General features: G+C 63.8%; 1 protein-coding gene across 2 annotated transcripts in view; it reads left to right on the top strand.

Moving 5' to 3' along the window:
• TAFA5 (TAFA chemokine like family member 5) overlaps nt 1-26088 on the top strand; it is a 182050-nt gene that overhangs the window by 48647 nt on the left and 107315 nt on the right. The window contains exon 1 of one of the 2 annotated variants that reach the window (XM_032882756.1): nt 22891-23218. The exons of the other annotated variant lie outside the window; for it this stretch is intronic. Within the exon in view, the coding sequence (XP_032738647.1) occupies nt 23128-23218 (91 nt within the window). The 5' untranslated portion in view covers nt 22891-23127. Of the gene's footprint in view, nt 1-22890; nt 23219-26088 lie in introns of those variants that run through there. 2 annotated transcript variants of the gene reach the window in all.

The following is a 26088-nucleotide window of genomic DNA, read 5'->3' as shown; positions in this document are numbered from 1 at the left end:
GCTGTCCGGGCGACTCTGCGGGAGAGGACCACCCCGGATGGTGTGTTCCCGGCGAGGGCCGTGGCAGGCCTGGGCCGGGCCGTGGGCAGCTTTGGGGCCGGCTGCATCGGGGTGGGACCCACGTCTGGCCAACCGAGCCGTGAGCCCGGGGCAGTGGACAGAGCTGTAGGTCTTCCGCACACGCTGGGGACGGCAGCACCCTCCCCTGCCCCGGGGGGAGGACCGAATCACGGACTCACCGGGCCAGCCGGTTCCCTGGGGCCACGCACCGCACCCTGAACCACACCGGTTCTCAGCGCTGGTGCTTCCCGACGTCTGGCTATGCACTGGCGGGGATCCCAGCAGCTAACACGGGCTGACTCGTCGCCACAGCCCCTGTGGGTTACCAGCAAGGCCTGCTCTCTCCAAGGAGGAGAGTCAGTAACCTGAACGTGGCCTTGATGGGGTGCAGAGGTAGGGCGCGTGTGTGCCAGCACCGAGCAGACACTCGCTGGGCAGCCGGGGGCCGCTGCTCTCCTTCTGCACACCCGCCGTGGTCGCGCACACCTGCTGGGAACCGCTTGCCGAGTCCCCTGCCGGCCTGTAGGTCTCCTCAAGAGAGACTCGGGCCCCTCCCCAAGCTACATTCAGGTTTCCTGCGTGGCCTGGCCCCGCAACTGTCAGCCCCTCGAGGGCCAGGCAGCTTTGTGTCACTGGCCGCATGTCCCCAGGGTCCAGCTCAGGACCTGGCACTCAGCAGCGCCCGCCGGGCATGGGGTGAAGGAATGACAGGACCTCTTCTCCAAGTCAGAGCCGGATGCCCTGGGAGAGGGGAACTGTCCGAGGGACGGTCGCAGAGGACGTTCTAAATGAAGTGGCCTTTGAGGGGAGAGTGCCCTCCTCCTAAGATGACTGCCCGAGCGTCCGTTCCCTTCAGAAGGGCTCCAGGCCGAGCCGGAGACAGAGCGCGGGCAGTGGGACCCTCGGCCTCTGATCTGGGAGCCCCAGAAAGATGCCTGCGGACGCTCCGGCCCAGGCGTCAGAGCACAGGGTGACGGGGGAGCCTTGTGCATGTGAGCCCCCGGGACTGTGACCTGGGACCAGAGCAGCCTAAACTGTGTCCTGGGGACCAGCCGACGCCATCCCGTCACGCGAGCGGGAGGATGAGGGGCCAGGCCGCGCCGAGGGCACAGGACGCCTACGCACCTCCTGGGCGAGGGAGCAAGCGGAGTGACTTGCTCAGAACCGACAGAGGAACCCGCTGGTCTCGTGGCCTTGGCCCCGGGGCTGGACTTTCTCCAGGGGACGCAAGCCGTGGGCTGGCAGTGGGTTCTTTGTGGGCATCTCCTCACTCCCTCTGATGTGTCCAAAGTGGCTGCTTCTGGTCCTGGAACGGGGGGCCGGGCCGCTGGGAGCCACTGATGGTCCCGCTCCGCTCCCGGTCTCCGGCCTCATCTGGCGCAGAGGGTGAAGGTCACAGGAAGGTCGGGTGTCCGCCTGGTGCTTCCCCTTCCGTCCACAGGGCTGTGGGCAGCGTGGCTGGGGTGCTTCCGTCCGTACCCGCCCTGCACGGGCCAGGAGCGCTCCGATCTGCGGCCGGAGCCCGTCTCCCTGGGCTTGGGGAAGTGGCCCAGCAGGTGCTGCTGGGAAAGCAGAGCCGGTGCCTTCCTCCCCCCAGGCTGCGAGGGCAGGGCTGGAGGTGGGGGCCCCCACACTCTCCGTCCGACTTCACTGGAAGGCCGAGTGCGCTACGCTTAAGGGACCCACTGTGGGGACTTGCATTACGGGGGCGCGGACCCAGCCCCGGGGGGGCGTCTCACCCCGGCAGAGCCACCCTCCGACGGGTCTTCATAGGCCCGAGGTCGTCCAGACTTGAATCTGTGGATCCCACGTGTGGACGGAGGCATTGCAGGAGCCACACAGCCCGCACGCCCGGGGAGCCCGGTCCGGGATACGCTCCTTGATGGAAACACCTTCTCTGACCTCCTCCTGCCCCTGGAGCGACGGGGTGCGTCTGGACGGATGTGCGCCCCGAACCCGGAGCCCCTTGCTGTGCAGACGTCCAGCGGCTGGAAGAGGGTTTGCTGAGCCTCAGCTGCTGCTCCCGCCTTGGGTGCTGCTGGGGCGGGCGTGCCTGCGTGCTGGTGCACCGCCCCCTGCGGCCGGTCAGGGGCGCTCTGGGTCCCCCGGGTCAGCACCATCCAGAGCCCCCCACAGCCAGAGTGCAGGGGTGAGGTCTGCTAGAGCAGGGGTGCAGCCCTGGGAATCCCCGTGGAAGGACACGGGGTTCGGAGCACGTCTGTCCACGAGGGACGGGCCACACGCGTCCCACCCAGAGTGAGGGCGGGCGACGGGGGGCTCACTCGCTTTCTGAGCACACGCCGAGGGGACGAGCCCATCAAGGATTCCGTTCCAGAACTCCTTGATATTTGACTTAAAGTTCAGCTCTAAATATAGACCCGTTGGGATGTCACAAAATGTTGTCTCAGGTGCCTGTGTGCTTAGGTGCGCGTGGAGGCCCAGGGCAGCCGGGGTTTCGTCATCTTTCTTACCTTCCGAGGCTTTAGAGGAGGCGTTGGGAAGGAGGAGGCAGGAGGTCAGGGGAACCACGGGCGGGATCTTTCCCGGGACGCCCGGTCCCAGACAGCCAGGCCACTCCTCACCCGTTCCCGTGGCCGGAGCCACCCCCGTCGTCCCAGCGTCCCACGGCTGGAGCACACGTGGGCCGTGGGTCCTGGGGCCACGTGCGGGTGCTGGGCCAAGCGTGTGAGGTCCTGTGGGGAAGCGTCTCCACTCCATCCATCAGAAAGAGCTTCTCGGGTCATGGTGTGCGGCCGTGGTTGCCCAGGGCCCCGGTTTTGGCCCTGTGCAGTTGGCCTTGGCTGGGGTGGTCTTGGAGGGAGACCAGCTGGCCTGAGGGCCCGGCGAGGCCAGGCCAGACCTGCGTTCACATGGCTGTCTCGGTGTCCAGGACGGGTTCCCCCAGGGTCAATGAGTGACATTGGCCAACACGGCAGAGGCCTGGGTCAGACGTGGGCCCTGTTGGTGGGAGACCACAGGTGGAGGGCGTTGGCATGGTCCCAGGAGGGGGGCTGGTTTGTCCCATCCTGCCTCATGGCCTCAAGCTCACATGGGTGGGTTTGGGCTTGAGACTTGGTCCATGCTGAGGACATCTTCAGGGACAAGGTCCCTTGGGACTTCCTGGCTCTGCATGTGGGCGTGACGGCGGCTCCGATGGCCTGGGGAAGCCCTGGCACAGGCTCCCACTGTAGCAGGTGGGACGAGCGTGGCTCCTCTGCCAGTGATGTGCTCCTGATGTCCTCGGTGACCTGGGTCTCTGCCTTCCTCAGACACCGGCTCAGGTCCTGTCCCTCACCCTGTCCTTGTCCTGGAGCCCGTGGGTCCCAGTCCTGCGTGTCGCGGGGGGCCTCCCCGTCCACCACTACCTCCACCGCCCCCCACGTTCTGAGCGGTGGGCCAAGTGGGTGTGCCGTCAGGAGAGCCTCCCGCAGATTGACTCGGCTTACGGGATTCATTGATTGCATCAAGGGTCCGTTTATCACGCTGACAACTGGAAAAACCTTAAATAAATATTTATCGTGTGCAGAGGGGTCTGCCTGGGCTCCCGGGAAGAGAAGGAGTATGCTGCTGGCATATGCTGGGCTTTCCTGGGCTCGGCTGAGGGAAATAGCCACGCACTGGGGCCACGGTGAGCTGCGTCCCTGGCCGGGCTCCCTGCAGCTGATGGGGGGACGCTTGGCCCCTTGCTGTGCACCTGACAGAGCTGCTCTGGGCAGCCTTGCTCCCTCCTGCACTCCCTGGACGTTTCCTAGTCCCTGCGGTGGGAGGGGAATCATGGCCCGGTGTGTAGACCAAGGTTGGGGAGAGACACCCGATGGGCCCCCTGGCTTCAGCCTGACCCACATGCGGGAGAGGCCCACACAGGCAAGGCCTCAGGACCGCCCCCGCCAGCCTGCAGAGCTGTCCAGCCCCCTCGCCCCTGATGCCGCCCTGCTCTGTCTCCCAGCGGGCCCTCCCGAGGTCTGCACCGTGCCCAAGAGCCTGGGGGTTTGTGTGCGTTCCTCAGACCCGGCCCTCCGTGTCTCCCCCGGAGTGCGCGCCTCCACACAGCAGCAAGTCCTGGTCTCCGCCCAGTGTCACCTCCTGGGGGCAACGGCCCAGGGCCAGTGTGACTTGGAGGTTCCGCTCCCCCACCCCATGCTGTCCCTGCCCTGCTTAGTGTGTCTTCATGGCAATGTCACTCACACCCAGCAGGTGTTCCAGACCCTGACGGAGCACCAGGATGGGCGGCCCCAGCCGAGGTGGGTCAGGGCTCGGCTGCGCTCAGGGCAGCCCCCCAGCGCCTGGCCTGGAGACCGTTGGCCATGCGGGGCCTACAGCACACGGGACGGGGGCAGGTGGGAGGGCAAGTGGTGCACAGTCGGGTCCCCACCTCCCCATCACCCTGTGTCTGGGTGGGTGACCGGCCATGCTCAGGGTGTGATGGTGGAAGAGGAGATGGAGGGTCCTAGGATGACCTTGGGAGCCTCGCGACACCGTGTGAAAGTTGAGAAGCAGGGGGGCTGAAGGCCGGGGGGGAGCCACGCGGTGCAGGCGTACAGGTGCGAGACGACGAGGTGGGGGCCGGGACCTTGGTGACAGGTGTGGGTGATGGGCTTCAGGCAGGTTGGCAGCAGACGTGGGAGGGACTGGGGGACTCCGGCTCTCCGGTGCCGGGCGTGAGACATGGGCAGGGCCGCAGTGGGAGCCACCTCGGGGTCCTGCAACACACCCGCCCACCTCCGTCCCTGAGTCTTCCTCTGCCCGGGGGCCCTGCTCTGTTCCAGGGTGCAGCGAGCCTTCCGGAATGTTCCTGCAGTGTTCCTGAGCTCACGTCTCATGGCCCCTCAGTCAAGGCCCAATGCCCTGGGCTCTCTGTCCCTGGAGGACGGCTCCATCCTCTCCCGTCTGCCAGACCCCCTTATCTCCTGACATGTGGGGCCGTGCCCTTCTCCGGCCAGGCTTTTCCTCTCTGGGAGGGGCCTCAGTGCCCCGAATGGCCGGTAACAGGGCACCGGGCAGGTGCACCCGGCCCAGCTGTCGAACCTTCCCTGGGGAGTGGGGATGGCCGTGAGGATGCAGGCCACTGAGCTCCGAATGTGAAGGGGTTGTGGGAGTCCCCCAGAGTGGACACCACAGGGCAGAGCCCCACCCCAACTTTTCATCGGGTGTCCCACCCCTGAGTCGCTTGGGCCCAGGGCCAGGGGTGTTTGCAGGACATCGTGGAAGGACTCCCCAGGCCCCTGGCTCTGAAGGTGGAGGAGATGGACGGCTGGTTTTCAGTTCATCATTTTTCTTCGTTAATAAAAATTAGGATAGGAAGGAAATTATCATAATCCAACATTGACAATGAAGCTTTCCCATTTACTTCTCTTTCTGTGAGGTTTTTTTAATCAAAATGATTTATGATTAATACAGCGCATATTAAAACTTCTAACCTGGTACCTTCGTAAAGTAAAAAATGTTCCCAACATATTACATTTTTAATCACATGAGTTAATTACTCTTTAGGGAGGCTGTGGAAATTCTGGGAAGGAGAGCATTTCGGATTTCAGAGAAAGAGTGGGAGCCTGTCATTTAATGAGAATGCAGATGAGGGCCGCTGAGGTCCCTCGAAGGTCACGGTGGCTTAATCAGCAAATTATTGCAGCCGTTTGTGGAGAGTAACAAATGAATATTAAAAGCTATTGTTTTAACAGATTAGACCTCCAAATTACTATTATTTCATAAGTTCCCAGGTGTCCGGGGTAGGATTTCAGAGTTGCTAGGTGCTGAGGTCCCCTTCACGCCTAGAACCATCTCCTGCAGGTGCCGGGACTCCCAGATCTGCGGGCACTCGGGTCCCTGGACATCGGTGTCCGGGATGGTCTCTGCGGAGGTCCCTGCGGTCCGGTGTCTCACCCACGGCGGGTGGGGGTCCCGAGAGCCCCCGGGGCAGCTGCACTGCACCTGCAGAGCTCCCTGGACGGTGCCGCTGAGGAAAGGGTCCCGAGGTGGCGTGAGGCAGGCGGGGCTGGGATCCTGAGGTCCAGGGGGTCAGTGACAGGACCGGGATGGGAGTGGTCGCCAGTGTGGGCTGGGAGCAGGAGGAAGATGGCGAGTGCTCTGTCACCAGGCCGCAGAACCCTGGGCAGCCTGTCGCAGTCTCCGGGGCAGCGCGGGTCTCGGTGGGAAGGGATGGAGGGGATGAGCAGTGCAGGGATGGGGCGTGGCGGGGCTGGGCTCGCCGCTCCCATGGGCACAACTGGCTCCAGGCCTCCCTCGCACATGTTCAGAGCCTGTCCCCGTGGCCCCCACGGCCCCCCGTGGCTCCCGGCCTCTCTGCCTTCTCGGCCGCTGGGCCCGCACCTGCTCCTTCCGGGGCCAGGGCCGAGGGAGGCGGTGTCCCCCTCCGGCCCTGCTGTGGCCTTTGTCTGGAACCCTTCCCTTTCACACAGCGGATGTTCAAGCACATCTGTGTCTGCAGAAGTTCCAACCCTTCCTGGAGACAGAGAGAGAGCGCGGGGGAGACCCGCCCCCCCCCGGCGAAACGCCAGTAGTTAACCCTGAAAGTGCTGGGGCTGTGGACAGTGCACGTCTGAGGTCTCCTGCACCCCATCACCAAAGGGCTTCTGAGAAGGGCTGACCTTTACTGGGACCACCTGCCCAAGCCCCTCTGGCAGGACAGAGGAAGTGGGCTGCAGGCCCTCCCCTGCGCCACGGCATCAGCCTCCAGGAGGTGGGGTTGGGGCTGAAGGCCCAGGGTTGCAGGGTTGCGCCCCACCTGGAAATCTTCAGGGTCCTGGAGCAGAGTCCTCTAAGGCCAAGGTCCTGGGACAAGGGGCGGGGCTAGGTTGGGACGGCCCACTTCACGCCCCAGGGGCAGCGTCCACAGGTGAGCTGGGTGGGGGATGAGTCTGAAGCCTGGGTCGGGGATAAGGTGCATTGGGGTTTGGTGAGGGCGGCCCGTGGGACCCCCCACCCCGTGGGAGGTGATGTTGCCGTGAGCCTGGGGGTGGCGAGGAGGGGTTCTCGGGCGGAGGGCAGAGGAGAAGAGGTCTCCAAGAGGCCTGGGGGTGGCAGGTTCCCAGGCCTCCAGCACCCCGCACCCCTGGAGGTGGAGGGGAGCCCGGCCACCGGCCCCTCCTGTGGAGCAGCCCCCAGGGGCTCACGGGCTCGGGGGGCCTACGCGGTGATGGCGACACCTCGATCCCGCACACCGCAGGGAGAAGTAATTAAATGTAATAGATGCTATGGTTTTTGAAATGACATTATTTGGGATCTCTGGCTTACACACATACACACGCGTGCTAAGCCGGGGATAATTAATAGATTTATTTAAATCAGCCTCTGCCATCTGTACTCACCCAGGGAGGGAACGCTTCCCCGGCAGGCCCACGCTGGAACACCTTTGCTTGGTCAAGGGAAGCTGGGAATCCTGGCGGGTGGGGGGGGCTGGTGGTGCAGGGGACAGACACAGGGCCTGCCGGGTCCTGGACTCCAAGTGGGTGTCACGGGCCGAGACCACGGACAAGGCCAGGCTGTTCCCGCAGACAGCCAGACTGGGTGAGGTGGACGGGCTGTGGGGTCCCCCCGAGGCTGCTCCCAGGACCGATGCGTCGAGGGGTACCTCGGGGACCAGGGAGCGCCTGTCCCTCATCTTCCCACGGCCGTGGCCGGGCTCTCCGCCTGCTGGGCCCGCTGCCCGCAGGGGCCTCTTTCTAGGATTTGACTGGAGACCTTCCAGGCTGCTGGTTCTCAGCCTCCGTCTGCCAGGGTCAGCCCACCTGCTTTGTGCCCGGAGAGGGGCGTCCCTGTCTCTGGGGGCTGTCCAGGAGGAGCAGCACACACCCAGCTCCCTGTCGCCCAGATCCCAGGGCCCGTGGTGCCAACCAGGAGCGCAGCCTCAGGGCCTTCTCCAGACCATGCTGCTGGCGAGGAGAGAAGCCTCAGGATGTGCTCCCAGAGGACCTGCCTGGCACCCGGGGGCCTGCTGGAGTCAGAATCCTGACTGCAGTTGGGGGCTCTTGGGTCATGTCTGTTGATGCAGGCCGAGAGTACCTCTGGAGGAACCGGGGGCTCCAGACTCCAGTTCCGATTTCAGATTTCAGCAAACGACCCAAACCTCATCCACTCCCTGCTGAAGGTTGCCGCGAGGGAGACACGAACGTCTGTGAGTGCAGTATTGGTGTGGCCCTGGCCACGGGCGGCCATCACTGTGCCGTCACCACCGTGAGGTCTGCGAGGGTCCCAGGAACCTTCCCCCCGAGACTTTACCTCCAGGTCTTGCACCTGTTGAGGCCAGAGCGGGGCCGCGGCCTCCTGACCGTCTCTGTGGTGAGCGCCTTTCCACTGGGCTCAGTCTGGCCTGCCTTGGCCGCCCCTGAGCCCTGTCTCTCCCGCACGCCTGCCTCACTGCAGGGAAGGCCTGGACGTGCATCTTGCCGCTGGGTCCTCGCCGTGACCTTGCAGACTGGCCCTTCCTTCCAGCGGATACTCCGGAGCTGCTCCCAGCGTGGCCAGCGCCTTCCAGGAGCAGGTCCTGGGGATTGAGGGGCTCCCTGTGGGAGAGGCCACGGGGACCAGCAAACAGGCACAGTGAGGGGGTCCCCAGGGGCTCAGAGGAATCTGTCGCCTTCCTGCATCGAAGCCCCCTGTGGGGCCCCTGCTAGAGAATCCCCCCCAGGTTCTGCCCACACCGGAGTCCCAGCGCTCACTCCTGTTGGGACCGCTGCCTGCGTTTGGGGAACGAGGTGGGGGAGATGTGGCTGCCCTCGGCATCAGGGGCTCATTGGTGGAGGGATGTGGGATGAGGGAGTCCAGTGTGCACATCCACCAGCCCCGCACCCCCCAGTTTCCGCACACTGAGGACCAGCACAAGCTCCCGGAGCCAGCCTGGTGTCGGGAGCCCCCGGGTGGGCACCGAGCCGGGCTGGGCCGTTCATTCTCATTCCGGGCAGGCCCCCACCGCCCCGATGTACTCATTACCGCGCGCTCGCTCGCCGTGGCTGCATTGTAATGAGAGCTTATGTTCAATTTGCTGGGCGCCGGCAAATCGTCGTCTGCTTTTCCGCGGCACACACTCATTTGCTACTTGCCCTTGGTGTTTCTTAAAGTCTCGCGTTTCGCACACGGACAAATTAAACCTCGGTCTGAATGTGCGCCTCTCTGGAGCGGGCATAACACGTCGTACTCGTCGTCACGCCGCTCCGCGTCTCCAGCCCGTAATCATCCGCGTTTTCCAGCTGCAGGTCACTGCCAGGGACATGTCCTCAAAGCCAGTAGTGAACTTAAACAGAGTCGGACGCGTCCGGGCCCTCGCCGATCTTGGTTCCCGCCCCGGCCCTTTGCGGGCCGCCGTGAGGAGCAGCGCGGGTGCGGGGAGGAGTCCCTCTTTGTTCCTGCGTCTGTTTACTCCTGGGGCACCCGGGAGGTGCGTCCCGAGCATCCCCCGTGCGGCCACAGGTGATGTGAATGTGGGGACGCCGTGCAGGGGCGGCCCGAGATCCAGGCCCCAGCAGGCCTGTGGAGCCGGTTGCGGGAAGGGAGGGACGGGGTGCACCGTGGGAGGGTTGAGCATCCTTGGGGTCCAGGAGGACACGAGGGTGGGTGTGGACAGGACAGATGGGGGCCCCGCGGGTCACTTCTGGGCGTCCTCTCCTGGCCCGCAGGCTGCTGGAGACGGCGTGGGGACAGGTGTGCGGCGGGACATGAACTGGGGTGGGCGCCGTGGCCAGCGTCCTGTCGTGCACGCGGTACGGACAAACGCTCACCCTGAAGTATGTGTGTGAGGCACCGGGGGCGGCTGGACAGGAAGTGGCCCCCGTGGTGGGGTCCGTGTCCTTCTAAGAAGACATGACGGTGGTGATCTCCGTGCCTCTGAAGACTGCATCTACGCCCAGGAGGAGTCCGGGCGTGGCAACTGGGTCCACTGACACCTGGACCCCGGCCTTCCAGCCTCTGAAACTGTGGGAAACTAAGCGTGTTGCAGGCTCTTTCCAGACCACAGCGTTTGTTCCAGTGGCCGGTGCACACGGGGGCCGTGGGCCTCGACTCCCCCCAGCTGTGCATCCTTGGTGTGGGCCAGGGTGTGCGGGACTCGGGGTGCAGCTGGGGGCCTCGTGAGCGGCCGTCCCGACACAGGGATCCCGCCGGGGACGACCCGGCCCACTTGCACCGCTGTGGGCCTTCCCCAGCCGACCTCCGCTGGCCGTGGCCTTTCCTGACGCTTGCTGTCCCTGCCTCCTACCCCGTTGGTGAGACGGAAGCCTGTCCCGAGCAGCGGCGTGGCACACACATGGCAGCAATGACAGACAATGCCTCGCCCCCCCATGTCGTCAGGAGAGCCGCCTGGGTGACCTGGGCTGGCCGTGGACGGCCTCGTTGGGTCATGGACCTCGTAGCCCCTCTGTGCCCCGGGCTTCCGCCGGGTGTTCAGGGGGCTCGGGGCCTGGCACGCCCGCCACTGGCACGTTCCTTCCCGTTTCAAGGGCAGAGACGCAGAGCCTGGGGTGCATCGGGCCCACGGGAAGCAGATCCACTCCCGCTGTGGCTGCGAAAGTTTCCGGCCATGGCACAGTGCAGGGTGCACAAGCTCCCAGTGGGCAGCGGCGCGGTGTCCAGCTACGTCAGCAGAGGAAACTGCCCATAGGCTCTGGGGGCCTCGAGGCTCCAGCAGGCCCTCCCGGGGGGCATTGTTCAGCACAGAGAACATGGGGCCTCTCCCTCTCCTGGTCACCCCTGCAGTGACCTCCATTCTCCGGGGCCCAGATGATGGGCGTTTGCTCTTACTGAGGTGATGCAGCTTAGAAAGTTCCAGATGTCGGCCGGCGGTCCCACACCACACGCACAGACGGGGACCCCCATGCATTTCTTAAAATCAAATCGCTGTTTCCTGATGTTCTGACACAGGCTTCGGCTCCCTGTGCCCCTTCTCAGGTCGGGCCCTTGGCCTCCAACACTCTGGAAAAGGTGGCAGGTGACCGGAGTCATTCCTGACCTGCTGCCACAGGGCCGGAGAGGGGAGCTGTGGGGTGGGCTTCGGGGAACGGCCTCGGGGCCCCCACCCTGCCATGGTTTCTGGGGTCCCGTGCCTCAGTTTCCCTGTCACGGGGATTAGGGCTGTGGTTTGCCCCTGGCCAGCAAGTGTGGGATGTCAGCTGTCACTTCCGGTGTTGTCACTGACACTCCAGAGCCTTGCTCCCCGGCCCAGGGAGGCTCACAAGCAGCGGTGGGTGGCCTGTGACTCAGAGGGGCCAGCCGCGTCGGGCAGAAAGCCATGCCTCCCTTGCCTGGGGCCGGAGTCTCATCTGGGCAAGGGGGAATGGCCTGGATCCTAAGGGCCAAGTCAGGACCCCAAAGGCCTGCGTGAGTCTGGGGGCGAGTGGGGCCGAGAGGTCCAGGGCAGAGAGCCCAACAGAGATGCCCGGGAACTTCCTGACTGTGTCCTTGCCCCGAGTGCCCCGTCCTGTCTCGGTCCTTGCTGGGACCATGTCCCACCCCGTTCTCAGGTATTCTGTGTTTCCTGCCCTTGACCCGGCTGTTGGGGGAGCACAGGACGCACCCCAGGCTGCTCTCGTCCAGGGAGGTGGCGTAGTTCGGCATCCCCATAGCAGACCCGAGACAAGGACATGTGGGCACATGGGGCCCCGAGGAGACCCAAGGAAACCGCTGTGAGGACATGAGGCTCCTGGGAGGATGGTGGCCGCCAAGTCATGGAGCTGGGCAGCTGTCCTCCCCAGCCCAGAGACAAAGGAAGGTCGCTGGGAGGAGAACAAAGAGAGACGTGGTTGCCCGTAGGTGCGGCCGCACGGGGAGGACGGGGGCTGCAGTGCCCGCGGTGCTGCCGCAGGGGGATGCCGGGGCGGCCGAGCTGTGCAGGGGCATCCCCGTCCCCGGCGGACACATGTTTGACTCTCTTGTGGGTCCCAAGCTGGAGGTGGGGCAACACTGGGGACACTGCTGGCCTCCAGCCAAGCCTGCAGCCGTCGGGCTGCTGACGGGGCAACTGGGCTTCCCGGTGGCTGGCACAGAGCTGAGGGTCCAGGTCCGATGGCCACGGCCACGTGCAGCCTGGCTACTGTCCATTGTCTGTTTGTGTAGTCAGATCCTCCCTGATGCGGACTCGGGGAGGTCCCAGCCATGGGCCACGGTGAGGCTGTGGGCAGGTGTCACTGAGCTTTGCGGGAGCAGGTTGTGGCCATGCAGGGCGTGGGCACCCCAGGACTCCCCCCTCCCTCTCCAGTGGCTGCAGAAAGCCAGCAGCCAGCCTTGTGGGGGCCGGGCCTCGGAAGTCATGTCCGAAGGGAAGGTCACGGTCCAGGAGGGAATGTCCTGGGGCCGGTTCCTGCCCATAAGAGCCATCAGCAGCAGCCGCTGGGTCAGCATCAGGGCCACACACACCCCCCGCCCACATCCCCGAGCTGCAGTGAACCCTTCGGGCTGCTCTGTAGAGGGGAAACTGAGTCTCGAGAGCTTTGAGCTCGTGTCCACAACTATGAGGGGAGTTAGGGGCAGAGAACGGAAACCTCGGAGACAGAGCCTCTCTTCCGTCTGCCACACAACCTCCCCAGTGGCTGTGGTGGGATGGATGGCAGGGGTGGGAGCCTGGGGGTGGTGGGGTGGGCTCGGGGCAGGAACCAGATCCTGCCGGCTGGAGCTTCCCCGAAGGCCACAGCCATGGCCAGGGGCAGGTGGGAGAGGCCCCCCAGCCCCACACGGGCACCAGGCTCAGGCACAGGGTGGGCTCCGGGGACATGCGGGCACCTGCTATCGTGAGCCCCTGGAGTGCACGGCTGTGGGGCACTCCTTGGGCGCTGGATAGAGCAGCGGGGACACAGACGTCCCCGGATCCAGACCTGGGGCTGGATGGACGGAGCATGTTCCAGTCCCCATAGGGGTGTGCGGACACTTCCCATTCCAGCATCAAAGGCACGTGACTGTCCATCCAGCGACACTAGAGAAATGTTCAGAAGCCGCAGCCACAGCCGCAGCCCCCAACCCTTCACTACGTCCAGACCGCCCGGCTCCACCGGACTGGCGGTGCCCGCTTTCCGCAGAAGCTGGCATCTCCTCCCTCGGATGGAGGCCTTTCTGGGCCTTGTCATTTCCAGGCCTGCCCTTCTGGAAGCCCCTGGCCATGTTAGACTCCTGTCTTCCCCCCCCACCCTCAACCCCGTGCTCAGCTCTCAGCAACCCACGCTGGCCCGATCCCAGCCGGGCCGGCCCGGTGGGGCGGGGGATGCCGGGAGCCGCGTCCTTCTCCTCTACGTGGGCTCGGGGCAGTGGGGCTGCATCCTGCCACCCGAGGGCTCCGCAGGCCCCTGAGGCCCACAGGAGGCACGGCAGGTGCACATCTGTCTCAGAGAATCGGGGCCACTCCTAGGCTCACCAGGACACGCTTTTCCAAAGACAGCGCCCACTCTGAGCACACGCGGTGCAAGCCCAGGACCGTGGGAGCTGAGGCGCGGAGACGGGATAAGAATTTGCAGAAGGGGCGCACAGTGACCGTGGGGAGGGCCGGGGCTATGCACCAGATGCAGCTGCATTGGTGGGTGGGGCTGGCAGTGGCGCCCGGGGGTGGGGCCTTGGGAGGCAGGCCTGGGGGGCGTGGCTGCTCCTCCCTGAGGTGTGCAGGCCCCTCCTCCCCATCGCTCCTCCTCCCCTCCTCCCCCTCCTCCCCCTCCTCTTCCCCCTGGGTCTCTGGGTCGGCAGCACTGAGATGTCTTAGCCCTGCGGGTGCAGAGCCCCAGGCCAGGGCAGCCGAGGGGACACCAGGAGGGGATGCTGCCGTGGATGACGTGGCCCAGCAGGATGAGGGTTTAGCCGGGGATTCCTGGCTCTGCCTGGCGGGAACCGGAGAGCTGGGTATGAGTTGAGGGATCCGTGTGCCGCAGGGCAGGGAGACGAGGCTGGTGAGGGCCGAGGGCCCGTCCCGGGCGGCCGTGAGCACCAGAGGGCGGAGATTCCGCCTGAGCTGGTGGCCAACCGGAAGTCTGGCCTGGACATTCTGTGGGTGCGGGAGGGGCACAGAGGGGTGACAGCAAAAGGGTGAAAACTCTAGGCCAGCCGGTGTGTGCTCAAGGTGTGGCCGAGCCCTCGGGCCCCGGCTGGTCTCAGCTGTCCTGCAGGAGATCTGGGCTCACCCTCCGGCACCCCGGCCCCGAGCCTCAGTCTCCCCTCCGCCCGCCCTCAGCCAGTGGCCTTTCCCTTCTACACTCTCTTGGTCTCCACCCCTCCCCGCCTTCTGCTCCCCTTCCTTCCCTCCGTCCTTCCTTCCGCTCTAGAGGAAGGACCTGAACGCATTCACCCTGGGTAAAAAGGACCGACAAGCGCTCAGAGCGAGGCCTGACCGGGAATTTGCCGTTTCTGAGGATCCGAGCCTTGAGCGCAGACAGAGATGCCATTTCGGGGTGATTACAGACGAAGGCTGGTGGGGGTGTCCCCGACACCGTGTGCCCCAGAGATCGCCCTGGAGGGAGACGCGGCATCTTCTGCGCACACCAAGGAGAGGAACGAAGATCGTGTTGGCTGGGGGCCGGCGGAAGCAGTGCGCTCTGCCCGATTAGCTCTAACCCTTGCCCCAGCACAAATGAGGGATGGGGGCTGCTGAGAGAGCGAGAACGCCAAGGTTCCAGAGTCGGCGGCACGGGGTGGGCCCTGGCGCGGGGTCCTGCCACCGGGAGTCCTCTCCCTCTTCTCTAGCCCTCGCTGCCCCTGGCTGCCCACCGACTCCCCCCATCCCCATGACCCTCTTCTGTCTTCACTGTGCCGCAGCGAGCGCTCCCCTCCTGCCCGGGGTGGGGGTCCCTCCCGCCTGCCCCCCAAGGCACCTCAGCGCTCACACAGGCAGCTGCGCCCTCCACGGCTTGGTGTCTCCGTGGGACGGGCCAGTTTAGGTAGGGCCCAGTGTGCTCGGCTCCGGGTTGAGGTCACAGCCACCAGAGGAGCCGTGGTCCGAAGGGACCGGTGGGCCTGTGGCCATGCTTGGTGGGGGCACTGACCCCTGCTTCAGAGGAGCGTGGGGGCGGCAGCCGCCGAGCTCGTGGTACCTGCAGCCGCCGAGCTCGTGGTACCTGCGGGGCCGACCCAGCCCCCACTCCTGTGGGCGGGATGGGCAGGAGGCTGGGGTCCACTCCCGTCCAGCCGGGGCAGGGCCACCAGCACAATTCCGGGTCTGAAGAATCCCTCGGCCTCCTGGTCACCGACCCCACCCTGACCTCGAGCCCGGGAGGTCAGTTCTTCAGGAACAGCGGCTTTAGAGGGAGTTTCTTGTCATTTCAATACGGAAAATGATAACAACAACCACCGGCTTCCTGAAGTCCAGCCCCGCTGGGAAGACTTTCCAGATGGTGAAACAGAATTTAAAATAAAAAAGCTGGATCCCTCCCCTCCCCTCCCCCACGAAGCCCACATTGTGCCGCCAGCCCGAGGGTGTAAGGCCTGGTGCACACGTCCGGTGTGTGTGTGCTAAGGAAGCAGCGGGTCTGCGTGAGGGTGTGTGTCACGGACGGCGACAAACCTGCCTTGGAAACTGGAGGCTTTAAGAGAGAGCACAGTCCCCAGGGACACGCGTCCTTCCTTTGGAACCCGCTGCAGCGTGGATCTCCAGGGGTAGTGCGTGCACCTGCACACACGTGTCACACATGCACACCCATGCACACATGCGTGGACACACACGTACCTGCACACATGTGTCACACATGCACACCCTCACACACACGTGTAAGCACACGCACACACACACTGGAACACAGAGCCAAGAGTGTCCCTTATGTCTGTGGTTATATGGTCATTCCTGTGTACCTGCCCTCACTTTTTCTCGAGGATGGGGTCACACGTGTCACACATCCCCCTCTGTCCCCAGTGACGTATGCTTCTGCCATGTGGGTCACATGCACCTGCTGCTTGTGTTCAGCGTGGCGCCCGAGCATGTCATCACATGTGCCGGCGTGCGTGTTTGTGTCGATGGCATGGGTGCCACAGGGGCCCTGTACGTGCCTCACACGTGCCTCTCTCATGTGCACTTTGTGTCCATCCCCCGCGTGTGGTACCTGCACCTGTCACACACGCCACGTGACTATCACATGTGCCATTGCTGTGCGCGCCACACACACCCTCCAGTAGCTGGTCTCTGCGCCCATCCTCGGCGTGGACAGCCGTGCAAGGCGCACGTGTCCCCGGCGTGGCTCCACGCGTGCTCCCTGCGCCCGCAAGCTGGACGCACGCGGTTTGCCCATGCCAAGCCGGGTCAGCTGGGTGTGCGGGAGCCAGCCGCGGGCCCTGCCTCGGGATTCCTGGTGTGGGGTGCTGGTGGCGGGGCTCCTTCCAGGTGCTCACAGGCCTCTCCGGGCCTGTTTCCTTTCTGTGCACCCAGACCTTACTCTCAGCCCCAGACTCTTGGCACAAACTGTCCGCTCCCACCTCGCTTCACCTTCTAGACGGCACACGCTTGGCTTGTTGGAAACCCAACACCTGTTGGCACTCCTGGCCCCACAGCAGGCTTCAGGCGCCTCCACCCCACCTCCCGCACCCAGGCCACCCACAGATCTTGCTGACAGTCCCTAAGTCATGGCCCAGGTCTCCTGTCCCGCTGCCTCCCACTGCTCTGCATTACGCACAGCCCGCACGGCCTCGCTACTCCCTCAGTATACCCCAGGCAGTGACCTATTCTCTCGGGAACACCCGCTGTGGCCCCACTCATGGCCAGAGCTGCAGGTGTCACCCATGGCAGTCAGCCACAGGCCAAGGCGGCTTTCCCGAGTGTCTCATGGTGGTGAGCCTGGTTGTGGCCCAGGCGATGCGGCAGAGCCCAGCATTCCTGGACAGTGGCCTGTCCTCCCTGCCTGTCCCGTCCTTGCTAACCCTTCTGACTCCTCTCCCCTCTCAAGTACGTGCTGCACGAACACGTCGCCATGGGATTTGGATGTGGCCGTGTGGTCTGGGAGGCTTTCTCTTTTGTGGTCTCTGGGATGGCTTGTCTGTCCTTGGATGGAGCCTCCCAAGGACACTGGGAGTGTGGTTGGAATCAAGGTGTCAAGGTGTCCTTGGAGGGCAGGACGGCCCTGCCTCAGCAGACAAGCCTTGTTCTTCTGGCTGGTGTGCCCGAGGCTTCCATGGAAACTCTGCTCTGGGCTTCCCGGGGTCAGGTCCTGCCTGTTTATTGCATTCACTCTTCTTGTTGATGGGGCTGGGTCTCACAGAGGGACACGCAGGTGCATACCCACCCACACAGGAGCTGTGGTGGTGGCTTCCAGCCATGTTCACAAGCCCTTGCTCTGATCCGGGGATGGGGAGCACACAGCACAGGGGGCTTGAAGCTCCCTTCCAGGTGTTCCCAAGGACACTGCCCTTCTCCCCCTGCCCATCCTGTACCCATTCTACTCTCTACCTTGTCCTGGGCCTTCTAGGGACATCTGTAGGCCCTCGAGGCTATGCTGGGTTTGCCCCAATGTCCTGATCACCAGCTCCCCACACATGGCTTCTTGTGCCCAAACCCTCGCGAGGCTGTGGCCTTCTAGGTCAGCATGTTGGCCTGACCACTGTTCCTGTCCCCAAATCCTGGACTCAAGCTGTCTGCCCCCTAAGTCTACCTCTACCTAAGTCTCTCTACCTCCTGCTTCTGCCATCTTCCTCCCTCTGATGACGCCACCTTGACTCCCCTCCACTGAGATGACTTCTCCCCATTAACCAAGGCCAAGGTCCCACCCCGTCTACTCTCATGCCTTTGCTACTAGAAAGTAGCAATTTGCATCATAGAACCGGGCCCACAAATGGACACGGGCCCACACCTACCCAGGGACGTGGGTACCATTACTGATTCTCTTTGACACGTGCCAACTGCTACATTATGTGGATAGAACACGCTCCGTGTTATCTTTGGGACACTAGCTTTCCTCAAATCATAGAACATCGCATGATCTGCAAGTTAAAAAAATATTCAAGTTAACAGATGAAGGTTCAAAATGAAAAACAAGATTCTACCTCCCTGACCCTTTCCCCACGAATAAAACTGCTCGTAGTGTACTCTTTCTCCATTCTGGTCGTCCCACTGTAATTTTTACTTACTTCTTTTCACCTGGCCTTCTGATTATAGGTACATACTGACACCTGGTGACTCGTCACCACTGACCCGCACTTGCCCTCTGCGCTCTGAGCAGGGAAGAAAGCGCAAAGCTCACTCTCCATTTTGACTTTCCACCTAACTTTTCCACATAATTGTAAAGAACAAAGACATAAGAATTTCTACTTATCTTTCTACGTAATTTCCTGAGCTTTACCAGCACCTTGAAATGAAAACATGGCAGTCATAGCACTGCTCCCCAAATTTTATGCAGAGCCCAGACTTGTGGCTCGCTCTTGGAGAAAGGGTTTATTGTGAAGGTTTTTACCAGCAGAAGGAGGTTCCTCCCTGTGCGAGGGCGGAGTGTGTCTATGCGCATATTCTTTACAGTTTATTGTACTTTGGAAGAGTCGAAGAGGCTGCCTTCTCCCTGATCCCGTATTCCCACGTCCCGGTTCTCGATTCCCTTGGCTGCTGGAGTGTCATCCTGGACCAGCTTTGTGTTTGGGGTCCGACACTGGGAAGCTGAACCTCCAAATGCCCATCAGTGGCTCGCTGTGTGGACAGTTCAACTGGGTATAAAAATTCCAGACGAGGTTCTCTTTTCCCACCTGAACTTAAAGAGCCTGCTCCCACAGCGCCCAGAAGCCGGGGCTGCTAATGAGGAGTCATTGGTTGCTGTCGGTGTTCTTTTGATTCTGCCCGATTTTGAGGGTTTCTGGCATTTCTCGGGTCTGTCCCCCCCCCCCAGTTGGATCTGTTCAGAATTTGGCGGCCCCTGCTATGTGAAGATACGTGTTCATTTTTTGACTATTTCTCCTCTTTGTTGCCTTTATTTTGCTCCTGTAGAATTTCTAGTGAGGGGGAGGTTGGCACCCAGGATAGACCGCACGACTTTCACCTACCTTCTCATGGCTCTTTCCCCTTGCGCGTTGTTCTGGGACACAGCTTTGACGTGTTTTCCGCACCCTGGTCTTCAGCAATGCCCCACAGTGTAAAGTTGTTTAGCACACGCATTTCCAGACGTCCCTCCTGCTGTTTCCTTTTCTGCACAGTAGCCTGAATGACGCTACTTAGAATGATCATTACGATTTCACTTTTCCCTGAATCACTTCTGATCTCTGCCACCTCATCGTCTGATGTAGAGTGTCCGCATCCTCAGCCCTCCTTTCTGTTCATGCCACTCACTGCCTTTCTGCAGCTACGGTCCTGGTCCTGCCTGCCCGCCAGGTCCCCTCTGTCTAGAAATAAAGGCTGAGGTGTGTGCAGTGACTGGTCACCTCTGCCTGGTGGAGCCCAGCAGGCTTCTTGCTTGACTGGGAGGTTCTGGGGTGGAGGGTGTTTCCCAGTCCTGTTTGTGTAATCTGGGGAAGTCACCGGGACCCTTCTCAGAATAACATAGAAATATGTAAGAATACCTAGAAAACCAATTATATCGACACGAGTTTTACCAAATGTAGGAAAGTGGATTTTGACGTAGTTGTACGTTTGCTTTATTAAAACTTTATGTACAAATGTCTGGCAGTGGGACAACTGTAATTGGAAGTCACGGTGAACATAAACGCTATTTTGCAATATTTCAAGAGCTATAATGTGATACGAAGATCACTATGATTTCTGTTAGTGGCAGAATGACAGTTTCACCTAAACCGTGTTTCCTGCCTACGTGCCCAACGGAAGGTAATGCCAGTTGTAAGTTAGAGACACATTCAACAAAACGCACACTTTATCCATCCAGGGTCTTATGCCCTTGGCATTCCGGGGGACCCTCCCCAGGTGGAGGCCAGATCTCTGTTTGGACAGCACTCCCCTCTCACAGGCCTGAACTAAATTTGTCTGACACCAGCTGTGTGTGATGGGGGAGCAGGCGACAAACCAACCCCATGCTTTGGAAATGCAGCCCTTCCTGGGGAGTGTCCGCTTGGTGAGCACGCGCCCTGTCCCTTGGATGCACTACTTCCTCCTTTGTCAACACGGGGGCTGATGGGGGAGGCCCTGGGCACCCTTCCGGCAGCTCCAACTGCAGCCCCTTTTCCGCAGCCACTGGTTCCAGAATTTCTCAGCTTTCTGGCCTACAGATCGTTCTCGTTCTTGATTCCCAACACCATTACAGTTTAATTGTTTCTGAAAATGTCTTTGTGGTCAGAACTGGACATCTCCTTCCAAGGTCTGCATGGGGGCTCGCGCTGCCCTTCTGAACAGACTTTCCTGGGGCACCGCAGGCCTCCATGATATGCACTGTTAACCGGCCCTGATGGGCACCGGCCACAGGATCCCCCTTGCCTCCTCTAAGGGTACAAGCAATGCCACGTCCACTCACTGGTGGAAGTTCTCGGTACCCAGAGAAGGACGGTGCTCTGAGGGTCCCCACGGCTGGACACACAGGTCTTCCTGTTCTACCCATTGGACGAAAATGCCTGCGTGCTTCTCTTTATGAACTTTCTTTTCTTCAATTCCCTTTACAGAAGGAGCCTCCAAATGGTTAGGTTTTTAAAGTTCCCCTGGCGAATTTAAAACATTTCTCAATTTCCAAATTTTCAAATAATACACACCTGGTCGGGAACACAGAGGATGTGAGAGGTGGGCTCTGCTTCCCAATGGAGGTCCCTTTGGGGTCCCAGGTGTGCGTGTAAAATAAGCACCCCGGTGACCCTCACGCCTTCTGGAGTGGACTGCTCTGCTCCGTGTGAGGGATGAAGGCGATGACCTTGGTGGAGGTCAGGCTGTGCACAGTAGGGAGGGCGGTTCCCCACGTGATTGCTATAGGTAGGGTATCAAGGGACAGTGTCTCGGGCTGAAGGCAGAAATGCTGGACAGGAGATAGGGCTCGGAGACGGGGCTGGAGAACACCAGTCCTCTTTGAGGTCCCGAGTCCCTGGCTGGGGTGAGACAGAGCCACTTCTCCCCAGGGGAGGGTCTGGACTGGCATTCTTTCTCCAATGGCTTCCGGGAAGGGCGGGGGGCTTGAGGAATGACACCCCTGCAGGTGCGCGATTGACTGTCAGGCAGCTTCTCTGATCAGGCCAGCCCAGTGGCCTCGAGGGAGGCAGACAGGAGCAGGTCAGGCTCTCATCCTGGCCTGCTTCATGTCGGAGCGGCGTACTTGCCATCAGCACTCCTGCCTGCCTCCGTGGACTCCAGGCTCCCCACGTGGACACTCAGGGGCTAGACCTAGCTGACCTCTAGGAGCCCCTTCCAGGTCTGGCCTTTCCCTACCCGGTACACAGATGTCTGCGCAGGAAGAAAACAGCCTTCATGTGAGCCCTGCACTGTGTCTCCAGGCCTACCTCATACTCAAAAGGACGCTCTGCCCCCGGGAGGTCCTTGCCCCCCACCCACCTCGAACAGGGCACCGGATCCACCTCCAAAGCTCTTTGCTGGGCACTTTAATTCTTCTGTTCAGGCAAAACTGCCTGGAGGCCCACCCCACTGACCTCCTAACGCCACACTGAATGGGACACGGATGCTCCTGGCCCATGGCACGGGGAGGTGAGGAAAATCGGCCAGAGAGAAATACTGGCCCTGTCTAGAGGAGGGAGGACGGTGCCCGCCGTTCCATCCAGAGCGGTCCCTGGGCATCCACTGTGCGCCCACGCGCTCCAGGGCCTCGCGGCTGGCCTGGAGGCTCTCCCGTACCAGGCCCCGAACGTGGTGGTTTGTGCGCGTGTGTGTGTCTCCGGGCAGAGGTGCCGTTTTTTCAGAAGCCACCGTGGGTCATCCTTGGGCCGCCCTGAGGCCGAGGCCTTGGCCCGGGCCCTCCCCGCCCCGCCGCGGGGCCGCGGGCTGTGAGGGGGCTGGGCGTGCTGGAGGCCGCCCGCCCCGCTCCGGCGCCCGCCGCGGAGGCTCTGCAGTGAGGCCCCTGCGCACCTAGGTGGAGCCCGACCCGCGGTTTTCGGCTGGACAGGCCCCGCCTGACCCGCCGGCGCGCCAGGCGGGGGCGCTGCAGGGCGGCGGGGGTCCCCCGGGTCCCCTGCGCGGCCCAGTGCGCATCGGCGGCTCCGCGGACCCGGCAGAGCGCAGACGGCGGCGGGCGCGGGCCGGAGTCCGAGCGCCGCGCGGGCCGCCTCCCCAAAAGGGGCCGAGCGAGCGAGCGGGCGCGCGCGGCCGGGCCGGAGCAGCGGCTTCCCGCGGGCGGCGAGGCGCGCAGCGTCGCGGGCCCCACCTGTCGGCGCGGCCGCCGCCGCCACCGACACCAGCGCCGGCCCCGCCACCGGCCCTGCTCCCGGCCCCGGCCCCGGCCCCGGCAGCGCCGACCAGCGCGGGCGGCCCGCGGAAGCGCCGGCCCGGGCCTCGTCCGGCCGCAGCGGCGGAGGCGCGGGCTCCGGGGAGCGCGGACGCCGGCCCCGTCCGGGGGTGACCGGCCCGCCAGCCCCGGGCCGCGCAAGTTGGATCTCGGCGGGCTCGGCCGGGCCCCGGCGGCGGCGATGGTGCGGCAGCCCCGCGCCCTGCGCGCAGCCCCGGCCCCGAGTCCGGCTCTCCGCGGCGGCGGCGCGGCCCCCTGAGCCCCGGCCGGAGCGAGCGCGGCGGCGGAGGCGGAGGCGGAGGAGGAGGCGGAGGAGGAGGAGGAGAGGCAGGAGGCGCCGAGCGGCGGCGGAGGGCCCGGGGCGCGCAGGACCCCCCCGCGCCGCCGGCCGTTGCGCAATCCGCGGCCCGCCGTCCGGGCCCTGCGGGCGGCGCGGCTCCGGGGGCGGCGGCGGGGCTGATTCATGGGGCCGCGGCGGCCGCCCCCCCGCGCCCGGGCCCCCCGCGCCCCGCAGCCCGCGATGGTGGCCGAGTGGCCGGAGCGGCGGCCGCCGCGGCCGGAGACTTTCTGCTAACCTCCCCGCCCCGCCGCCCCTCCCCGGCGCCCCCCGCCCCTCCCCTCCCCCTGCCCGAAAGACGCGCATCGCCGCCCGGAGTGGCGCCTCCAGTCGCGGCGGCCGCGGCGGTGGCGGCGGATGGGGGGCGCGAGCGGGCGGCCGCGGCGGCTGCACCCGGCGGGGCGCTGATGCGGCGCCTGAACCTTCGCTGCGCGACTTCGGGGGCGTCGGCCGAGTGGGCTCTCCGCGATGCAGCTCCTGAAGGCGCTCTGGGCACTCGCGGGGGCCGCGCTCTGCTGCTTCCTGGTCCTGGTGATCCACGCGCAGTTCCTCAAAGAAGGTAATTGTCCCCGGCGCGGACCGGTCCCCGGACGCTGTCCCCGCGGCACGGTCTTCCGCTGCCCGCGCCGGGCTCGCCGAGCGCCACTGCGGGCCGGGAGCCCCGGCGCGGACCTTCCCGCGCGCGGCCCTTCGGAGCTCACCCGCCGCGCGGGGCGGGCACAGGGACCTCGGTGCCCTCGCGCCGCCGGGAGCCCCAGCCCTCGCTGAGGCTGCGGCGCCGGCCCCTGCCCCACACGGCCCCGCTGGCAGCGGCGCTCGCCCGCTCTCCGCGGGCCCTCGGTAGATGGCACCCGCGCTCCACGCTGGCGCGCCGGGCGGGCGTGGGGCCGGGGGACCGGCGAGGGCCGGGGCGGGAGGCCTGAGCGCAGCGCACCGCTCCCCAGCCTGCCTTCCTGGGCGGAACCAGGGACCTGCGGAGTGGGGGAGCGGGAACGTGGCTGGCAGAGTGCGCGGCTCCTTGCCCTGCCGGAGTATGCTGGAGCGTACAGCTCCTGCATCCGGTTCTTGGGACTTGGTTTAGGCGAGACTTGGTGGTTGGACCCTTTGTTGCCTGGAGGGTTCTTTGGGACAGGGAAGCCTTTCACCCCAGGTCCTAATAAGGTTGGGTGGGCACTCCTGGAAACTTCCTGGCCCAGGAGCAGGGCTGTCCTGCAGCTGTCCTGGGACAGCCCGGGCTCAGTCTTGCCGGCCTGGCACAACAGCAGACCCAGGCACTCCCCCCCCCCCCCCAGTTGCATGCACTGCCCACGCCTGTCACCTGGGTGCCCTTGCCCTCAGGCACCTTGCCACCAGTGCTGCTTGGCGCTCCCCCGGCCAGCAGGGAGCGGGAAGCACGGGCGGGAGCCAGTGTGGCTGGGTAATGGCAGCAGATCCTCATTAGCTCTGGGTTCTTACAAAGGAAGGATTTGCAACATTCAGCTGCTTCCCTGCCTAATGAGTGAGCTGCTGCTGGCTTCCCAGGGAAGCAGGTAGGTGCGGGAGGCCGGCCCCAGGCCGGACGACCTCCACTGGCCTAGTGTCCATTTCTCTCCCTTTAATTTGGGTCCAGGTCCCTAAGGGAGAGGTGGCTGTCCCAGGGCTTGGCTGCAGGTGTGGCCCTGCCCTGCAAGGGCCCGCTGAGACCCCCCCCCCGAACTTGGAGGCCAGCTCCCCCCAACACTGGCTCCCTGACCTGCTTCAGGAGTGGGTGGTTCTGCCTTGGGTTGGTCCTACAGGGCTGGCGAGCCTCCAGAGGGCTGTTGCCATCCGTGTCCTCTGCTGGGGCGATCCGAGGACCCGCCAAGGGCCCCTGGGCAGCTGGGCCTTGTTCAGGTGCTCCGTTCCTCACCCTTGCCACAGATCTCTCCTTTTGGGGGGAGGCATTCGTTGTGGGGAAGGAACGCATGGTAAAGTTTTACTGCCTCTTCCCAAGGTCGAAAGTGCCCGTCTATGTGGGGAGCTTCTGCGATGCAGGGCAGCATCCCTTATTTCGAAGGTGAGGTTCGACATGCAACTGACGCTGTGGCCTGCTCTGCTCACGAGAGGCTGGGTGCTTCACACTCGCCGCGTGAGAGCTGACCGGTCCTGGTCTCTTTGGGGGACACTGCCGTCCTCCTGGGGCCTCCAGTCATAAGGACACTTTCGTTTGATCAAGAGGCAAGAGCCGCTGTCCCTGGGTGCAGAGGGGCTGGGTGCGGGGCAGGCCAACGTGGAAGCGAGTCCTCGGGCTCTCGGAGGGAAGTATTGCGGGGATGGGTTCTTGAGAGCCCTTCACAGACGATCTGGGCGTTGACTTTGATGCAGATACGTACGTGCCGGGGCTCTAGCAGGCGGTAGAGGAGCGGGGAGGTAGGCCGGGGGGCCGTGGAGCAGGTGCGTCCTCGGGGGCCCTGTATCCTCCAGACAGACCACGGGAGTCCCAAGATTTGTGGAAGTCCGGTTAGCGGGTCTTGAAACGGTGGCCCCAGCTGTTTGGGGATGGGCAGAAGCCTGCCTGTCCTGTGACCTGCCCCTCGTGGCCCCTTGAGGGGCCGCCCCTCCTCGCGCAGGAGACACGGGACTATTCTGGGCCGGCAAGGCACTGCACCGGCCCACTGTGCTCCAGCAGCAGCCAGCCAGGGAGGGGGCTGGCGAGGCAGCTGACACTCGCTGTCTGTCGATGAGGGGGAAGAGTTGTTTCAGGATGAAGAATGGGGGCCCCAGGGAGCCGTTTCCCCACACTTCACCTTTTGTGTGGAGACGCAGGCCACCCTGTGGCCGATCGGCACCCCCTCTGGCCCATGGGCCTCCCACCGCTTGAAAGATGAATAAGGCTGTGACCGGAGAGGGAGGCGTGTTGTGGTTCCCTCGTGCAGCCCCGGCTGGTCCAGCCTTTGTCGGAGCTGGCCTGGTCCCCGTGCCCTGCCCGGAGGGCCGAAGAGAGCGTCCCCGGACGTGCCCCCGGACGTGGCCGTGGCGTGTGTGGGATGCGGGTCTGCACTGGGGCCAGGACGGCTCTTTCTCTGCTTGCTCTTCGGGACACCCCAGCCCTCCCCTGCGACGCAGGAGGCCGTGTTTTTCTTCTGAATGCCGCGTGCACACGGGTGTTGGGGGATCTCAGGACCTGGTGTGAACTGCAGCCAGTCGGCTGGGGGGCAGAGTGCCTCTGCGATGGTGAGCCGGGGTCCGGGCAGGCGGGAGGCCCGCCTTTAGCCCCTCGGTTATGTTTGCTCTCAGAACAAACATCCTTACGGGGGTAAGGAAGCAGCGGGAATCCGAACCGGGTTTCCCACCTCCCTCTCCCGGAGCCTTGCTTGGAGCTCTCTCCCGCGTCTCATTCACTCGACAGATCACCGCCCTGCCCGCAGAAGAGCGGCTTTTGTGCTGATGCTTTGTGCCACGGCAAGAGGG

This window comes from Lontra canadensis, unplaced genomic scaffold (genome assembly GCF_010015895.1).
Source record: "Lontra canadensis isolate GAN:19392208 unplaced genomic scaffold, GSC_riverotter_1.0 scaffold84, whole genome shotgun sequence".
NCBI classification, from domain to species: Eukaryota; Metazoa; Chordata; class Mammalia; order Carnivora; family Mustelidae; genus Lontra; species Lontra canadensis.
This window is presented reverse-complemented; position numbering and strand designations above follow the sequence as displayed.